At 34.8% G+C, this 7991-nt stretch overlaps 1 protein-coding gene across 3 annotated transcripts; it reads left to right on the forward strand.

The window, feature by feature from the left end:
* The first annotated feature begins 2308 nt into the window (after positions 1–2308).
* Positions 2309–6741, forward strand: LOC113741666 (uncharacterized). 3 transcript variants are annotated; one of them, XM_072047932.1, is made up of 6 exons: positions 2399–2445; positions 2908–3071; positions 3281–3828; positions 3955–4186; positions 5243–5322; positions 6408–6741. In XM_072047932.1, exons 3-6 carry the CDS (start codon positions 3322–3324, stop codon positions 6474–6476), a joined length of 888 nt encoding a protein of 295 aa, XP_071904033.1. In that variant the 5' UTR covers positions 2399–2445; positions 2908–3071; positions 3281–3321; the 3' UTR covers positions 6477–6741. The 3 variants fall into 3 exon arrangements, with proteins under 3 accessions (XP_027125051.1, XP_071904033.1, XP_071904032.1); XM_027269250.2 differs by having other exon boundaries at positions 2309–2445; positions 2908–3828; positions 6408–6721; XM_072047931.1 differs by lacking the exon at positions 2399–2445 and adding an exon at positions 2500–2615 and having other exon boundaries at positions 2908–3828; positions 6408–6721.
* Positions 6742–7991: the final 1250 nt, after the last annotated feature.

Genomic DNA, 7991 nt, shown 5'->3' on the forward strand with positions numbered 1-7991 from the left:
TATTTAGTTGCTATCGGTCCTTAATCAAATGACTTTTATCTCATTCACTATTTTAGTACTGGATTGCGAGACATCTACCAATATTGAGATTTAAATAAGAAAAAGAGGTACAAAATTATATTTTTTTAATAAGACTAAATATTTATATATGTTATGGTTGTTTTCTTTTTTAAAAACTAATCTTAGTTGTCATTGTAATTGGTACAAACTTTTTCAAAAAAAGGAGAAAAGGTAAAGGCAAACAAATGAAATATTGGATGTGGATGCAGTTGAATCTTTGAAAATATATAGAAGTAGTCAATAATAATTCTTTTTTTGAATTCACAATATTGCATTCAACTTATTGAATGTTAATTTTATTATTTGAAAACAAAAAATTGGATGACATTTATATTATTTATGAACTCTATACATTCTATATACATATTTACTTTAGTATGTTTACAAAATGCCCATTGGATAGCCAGATCCATAAGGGTTTGGGTATGAACTTACTTTTTCATATCCGAACAGGTTTGAATCTGAGTCTGGGTCTAACTAAATTAAATGAATCTGGATCTGGATCAAAGGAATCCAACCCAGACCCTACTCATTAACATGCCTATTTTAGTGCAATTCCTCGGCGATCGGATAATGAATTAGGGGGGTGTGTGAAGAAATAAAACTCTTTGATTACGTCTCTCTCTATTAAAATTAAAAGTTTATTATGTATTTCATTTTTTTTTTAGTTTTCTATTTTTCGGTTTGCGGCATAGTTATTAAATCCGATCCGGTCCGCGCGGTCGAACCGATCAAACCGATGAACCGAACATTGGACCAGGTTGGGTTTTAAATTAGATCGTTTAAGCAATCAAATCGCTGAACTAGTCAACGGACCGGCGATTCGACCGGATGAAACTGGAAACCTGGCCGATTTTGTCTACGAACCGGATTTCGTATAAAAGTTTTATTCCTTTGCTAGAACTCGAACCTTGGACCTCAGGTCCTGTTCAGTTAATCCGTATAAAAGTTTTATTCCTTTGCTAGAACTCGAACCTTGGACCTCAGGTCCTGTTCAGTCAACGGACCGGCGATTCGACCGGATGAAACTGGAAACCTAGCCGATTTTGTCTACGAACCGGATTTCGTATAAAAGTTTTATTCCTTTGCTAGAACTCGAACCTTGGACCTCAGGTCCTTACAGCAGCAAGGCGCACACCACCAAGCTACTTCACCATTTGTTGATTAAGTAGCTTACTCATAATATATAAACGTTTTGTCAACTTTATCTTTTTTTTTTTATTTTTCTAAAACAAATTTATTTGGAATCTTTTAATAAAAATTTATGACCCCCAAACTCTATAAGTTATAAAATGGACTTAAAAAATGACATATTATATAATTCATTTTAAAGACAAATATTATTTTTAATAATTTTTTGCACTTAAAATTCATAAATAAGTTAGATAATTACACTAAACATAGATAAAATTTTATACTTGAAGTTTGGTATATTACTAAATAACTTAATATTTTATTGATTCTTATATGAATTAATTATTTTATAGCAAATTAAATTATATGAGCATTTGCTATGACATTATTTTTTATAATTTATATCATATATCTTATATAAAAATTTATGAAATATAATATTTAAATATATTTAGTGATCCATCGGTTCAACAACTCACCCACTAGTTGAACCAATAATCCGTTGACTCACCTCGTTCGCCGGTCCCTCCCGAGTTGGGTTTAATAACTTTGGGGTCTCTCGTGTCGTGGAAGAGTTGAATAGTGTGGAAAAGAAAAATACAAACCTCTCCTCGCGTCTTCTCCGTAGGGCTGTCAACGGGCCGGGTCCGGGCCGGAATTCATTATTCCGGACCCGGACCCGAATTATTATGCCGGATCCGGATCCGACCCGTTTACCCGACGGGTCTTTTATTCTATGTTCCGGATCCGGATCCGGGTCTACCCGAACAAATTTACCAAAATTTATAATTTCTAATAAAAATGAGAAAAAAATATATTTGTAAACTAATTTCTAACTAATGCAAAGAAAAAACCAAATAAGAAAAGAAATCAAATTAACTTTATTAAAATACATCACCCTAATCAAATTATATTGATAAATATATATTTTTTAAATTATTAATTCATTTATATCCGGATCCGGGTCTAATACGGGTCGGAATGCTATATTCCGTATCCGACCCGTTTTTTTGTTTGACAAAACGGATCCGGATCCGGATCCGGGAAACGGAATTAAATCCCTACCCATACCCGCAATAATTTCACGGATCCGGTCCGGATCCGGGTTTAGACCCGACCCGTTGACAGGCCTACTTCTCCGTCACCATGCGGCGTCAATTTTTTTCGCTAAAATACCATCTGGCAATTCTCGCGCACAACTTGGCTGTTCTTTGAATGGTTTTGAAGGAGACAAGTGCGTCCTAAATTCTGGTATGGGGATAAGATTCTTGATAGTTTTCTTGGGAGTATATGTCTTACATTGATTGTGTCCAATGAATTTTAGTTATCAGTACTTTCGGGATGTTCTTGGGGGATTGAAGGATTGTCATTGCCTTTGCCGCATTAACTTTTTTCAAGTCAAGCAGATGGATTGTTCTTGGGTGATTTTTGATTTGGTTCTGATTTCTTGATTTATTTTGGGATGCTGTTTGTTTTCTGATTTTTGATTTGGTACGGCATCGTTTTTGGAACGGTACCAAGCAGAGGATAGTTTTTGTTATTTAGCTCATAATTGTTAAGGAATATTTTAATTTTCGGATTACAATATGGGGTTAGTGCATGAATTTTGACAGAGCAATTTAAAGATCGCTTTTTACTGGACTTGTAACTCAGAATTTAACCATTTTGCATGGCACATATATTCTAATTGTGCCTATTGAAATGTTAATGCAGGGTGAAGACTGCGAAGTTAAGAGTGATTAGCAGAAAGCTGTTGACATGGGTATTAGTCCTTTTGATCACACGGACCCTGTTTTGGCATCTAAGAGGAAATATGGTAACGTTAATCATCCGCACAAGAATTGCAAAGCTGATTCTTTGAAGGAAAACTCAAAAAGGTTTGCATTTTTTGAGGCTGATGTAGATGAAGATTATAGGCAATTTTTAACAAATTATGACTGCAATGATAACAGCATGAATGATGATGCTCTGGACAATGATCCACATTATGAGATTTTTTTGAGTAGTCTAATAGTAAATGGAAACTCATTTGTGCTTCAAGTTAACGAAAAGAATGGATTATCTGAGCCTCTAAAGTACGATGCAGAAGACAGCTGTGATGATGAGAGCCTAGGTAACTCCGGGGACATGAAGGCAGCAATAGGGGGCAATGTTGGAGATGATACATCTGATTCTTCAGGTGGTTCTGAGTTAGATTCTCCACTAGTGTTCAGTGATCTTGCTAAAAAACAGAGGCAGTTTGTGGTTGAGGATGATATTAGGTCCAAACCCACTGATTCTAATCCTTCAGGGAATCAGGCATACTTGGTTGAAGATCTTGGCAGTGGAGGCTTCTGTGCATCTGGTGGAAAGTATAAGACTGATATGCAAAGTAAGGAGTGCAGCAAGTCTCAAATCTTGAGAAAGTCAATGAAGGTCAAGAAAAAAAATAATGATGAATGTGAAGATGATTATCAGAGATACATCAATTGTTTAAGATTTGATGGTGAAAATTTTGTTCTGAAATACAAAAATGCATCCCCTATAGTATATGAGAGTGATGAGTATCCACCAGATGCCCAGACAAATAATTGTACATATAACATGGAAGAAAGCACAAAGCTCCCTGCAACTGCTGGAGGATCTCATGCTAGTGTATATCACTCTTCTGCTTCCTTGCCGTTGTTTACTTTTTTATTTTAATCTGCATTTTTATTCTCCAAATAAATGGTGCGATTTCTGTAATTATGACTTGTACAATTTCTTTTGCTAATAATTAAGGTCATGGGAGATGATAACTGCCATTATATTGGCACTTCAAGCAGTCATTCCCCGTTCAGGGAACAAGTGATGAGGATTTTAAGAAAGCCATACGACTTAAAGGAACACCAAATGCTTGGGCAGCTTATCCTTGCTCGAAAGCCAATAGCCCGTAACATGGACTTGCGCAATGGGAGGGATATGACCTATTCAATAAATAAAGATGGAAAATCATATCTTGATCATCACGATGGTAATTCAATTATCTTCTGGTGCTTTCCTTTTTATTTTACATTTCATGTTGTCTAAATGTTGCTACACATGCTGTGAGACTGTTTTTATTCTGATGAGTGCTATGGATCTGTCACCTAAGTCAATTTTCCCTCTCATTAGCTCAAGCTTGCAAAGTTCTGATGTGATTATTCTTCTTTGTTAGCTTTAATGATGTGTCTTGATGTTGAGACTGGTCGGCCTAACATCTAGCTTCCGAGACAAAGTTGTGGGGGGGGGGGGGGAATAAGAGGTTTTATCTTCTTTTTTTTTTTTTTGGTTTAGTGCTGGGAACTAACATCCCCTCGAGTCTATTTAAGAATGGGTTTAGGACTTTAATCCTCACCTAAATTGTCATCATGGAGTGACATTTGTCAGTTGAGGCGATAGGAGCTAAGAAGCTATATTTATCACTTGCTTGTTTCTTTCAGTTATATATCACCTGCTAAGCCTAGACAAAGTTTCATAATAACATGTTGCCATTATCAGAGTTTGAGTCCCAAAAAGCTTTGTAGATTTGAATGTGATTTTATTTCTCAAGCATCATTCTGGTAATTAATGTGTTACTAGGAATGCTTGCACAGGTTTTTTGTAAGTTGTGGGTGAAACAAGAAGACTTTCTAGACCATGCTTGAACTGAAATACTGCCACTACTGCAAAAGGGAAAAATTACAAAATATAAAGAAGTACACAGTGGAAAGGGATTGAAAGTAAAAAGAAATGCTGCATGTATAGTTGCAAACTGCTCCTTGGGAATCAGTATGTACTAGCCTTTAATAAAGATTGGGATCTAACTCTATCTTAAGTATAAGCAGAAAGTTAAACCAACCATCTGCTCTTCTATTGTTCCATTTTCTTTTGAGTTTCATGTGGGGACTCTAGCTAGTTAATTTTTCTTTGCTGTGCTCTCTTAAATTATCAGGCTAAATTCATCACCTAGGTAAGTGATATGCTTGTGCTAATTTTTGTAGAATGGACAAGTCATGAGAAATAGCAACCTTTTATTTGAGATGATTAGTTATTCTTTGTAACCTTGCAGATCTTCGTAGAAAGCTTCAAGCAGCCAAAACACCCCATGAAGACTTGAACTTGTTACGCGGGTTTTTCTTTTGGTTACAGGCAAGTGGCTATTGGCTTGTTCTTCACTGTTTTTCATATGTTTTGGGAGTTCACCTAGCAGAGAATCTTTTCCCCCTAGTTTAACTAAGTTCTTACCTAAAGAACAGTTTATTGATGAAATATAGTTTTATCTTTTCGCTTAGAAACATTTTAGTTTTCCTTTTGATGAATTGTTTGTTCTCTTGTTAAATGGCATTAAAAGTATTAGCAGTACGATATGCAGTTTTTATCAACTAAACTTCCGAAAAGTAGATTTGGAATTTCAAAATACACTGCTTTTACCAGATCTTAAGAGATAAGAATTAAAAGTTTATTTACTTATTGGATTTATATTCCATTTGAGGGTTAATACTCTACATATATGTTATCTCAAATGGCAGATTTACAATCTTAAGATCCTGTATTGTCTTTCCTAGGCGCACTACATCTTATTGATGGACAACATTTTTTTGTCCTCTTTTGCCTTGTGTTTTAGCCTGCTTTCATTTATAACCATGAGGGATATAAAAACTAGAATACTACTTCCACTCCGTACTATCACAAAAATCTAGCCTTCCACATACTTTTCTCAGATATTTAAATAGTTAACAAGAATATAGAACAATAACCAATCAATAGGATTGACAAATTTTGTTCTTTTTGGTTAATTTGATTGTCCATTTTAGGTTCCAAATAGTGGAAAACAGACGTGATTGTTTCTCAGGAAAATGATTCAAATAGTAGTTATTTCAGACCTAGTTAGCATTGCAATTTCTTCTGTGTTCAGTTGCATTCTCTTGCTTTTTCCGCTCTCTTTTGGTTGGGTGAGGAGGGCTTGGTTTTAAGTGTTTTGGAGAGGAATTGCTTGTTTGGCTGCTTGAATCATCACTGCATGGTTCTAGTATGTAAAGAAGGCCGGTTATTTTGATCGACTTAATCAATCACCATCGTTTGCCATGGATTCTGAGAAGCAATGAGAATCTCACCTGTGCCAGCATCACTAATATACCTTGAACGCTGGTTTTATTGCATCTTATATTCTCCTAAATATTTAGTGTACTTGTAGTAGCATCTTCTGATCAGACATTTGGTGTTTGTTGCCACAGAATCTGACTCAGGACGGAGCCTTCGAACCATGGCTAGACGCGTCATGTCTTGCCCAGTGTAGATCTTAAGGAGCCTTCAAACCATGGCTACAAGCCTGCTGGATGTTCTGGCACTTGGATTGTTGCATATTTTAGAAATATGAACTAGCATAATGTAAGGGGCATTGGGTGACCTTTTTGTGGGGCAAAATCTTAAGCACCCTATGATTTTTGAATTGATAGCTGCTTGTACTTCAGGCTCTTAATTGTTGCTTCCTCTAAGCCCAATTGCATGGATAGTTAAAGGTTAAATTTCACTTTGCACCCTTCAATTATACTCGAATTTTCACCTTGATCCTTAAATTTTAAAATAAGACACTTCAGTCCTTAAAATGTATAGAATTTATCCTATTTAAGTAAAATCATTTGACGGAAGTAAAACATATTTTATATTTAAGTAGGACAAATGTTATAGTTTAAGAAAGATAGTGAGACAAATTTTTACTTTAGAGGCTAAAGTGTGATAAATTTTATACTTAACGAACTAAAAGTGGATTAGATGTTATACTTTATAGATAAAAGTATCATAATTTAAAGTTTAGAAATCAAAGTGAGAATTTGTGTATAGTTGAAGTGTGCAAAGTGGAATTAATCCCATAAAATGTGTAATGCACTTACACAAAAGTACAAGTTAGAGTAAAAAAGCAATTATGTTCAGATTATGTGATGGCTAGGGTGGATCACTGTTATGTTGAGGGCGAGCAACGTTATTTTATGTAAAAATCAAGTGAGCTTGGTCTAGGATGGGCTTAAACCCCAATTATGATGTATGGGATTTTGTAACTCCTAAAATGGTATATCTTTACTATACTAAAAGCGCGAGTTGGAGTTGCTACAGTGCTCGTGGACCGGTTATCCGGTTATTTTGAGCAATTTCGGTGACTTTTTCATAGGCAGATGGACTGGTTATGCTGTAAATTTCGACAATTCCAATCGCATTTCATAGGAATTTGTTTGGGCTTGCCCTCTTGCTCCAGAGTTCAGACACTAGAATTCTTTCCCCTCTCCCTCCAGTGGCATTTTTTAGGAAGCATATATGTGCCATATATAAAGCTTGATACCCTTTACGGTGTTGTATTGTTAGTTCTTTCTTCTTTTTTTTTTTATTTTTTTTGCCTTTATTATAAAGGATAAAATGGATTTATTCTCTAACAAAATAATAAAACAACAATTTTACTATAACTTCGAATCTTCCCGTATTTTTACGTTCAAGTTCTCCATGTTTATCTACTATATTTGACACACATTTCTTCAATTTTTCTTTATTAACATCACCGAAATTAAGCCCATGCACTTGTTTCCCCTATAATACTTCACTTTTATAAGAGAATTATTATTACAAATATTTTTATTCTAATTAGTTATACACACATCTGAGTGTGCCTTAATCACTATTATGTATAACGAGAAAAGAATTATTGAACATGTTTGAACTAATTCTTGATACGAAATTTCAGAAAAGTAATGTACTACCCAACCTTTAGCTTTAGATACTTTTATTCGTATTTTCTTCATTCAAAGTTTTAATTTTTGTTTATATCCTTA

Source organism: Coffea arabica, chromosome 4e (assembly GCF_036785885.1).
Source record: "Coffea arabica cultivar ET-39 chromosome 4e, Coffea Arabica ET-39 HiFi, whole genome shotgun sequence".
In the NCBI taxonomy this organism is placed as follows: domain Eukaryota; kingdom Viridiplantae; phylum Streptophyta; class Magnoliopsida; order Gentianales; family Rubiaceae; genus Coffea; species Coffea arabica.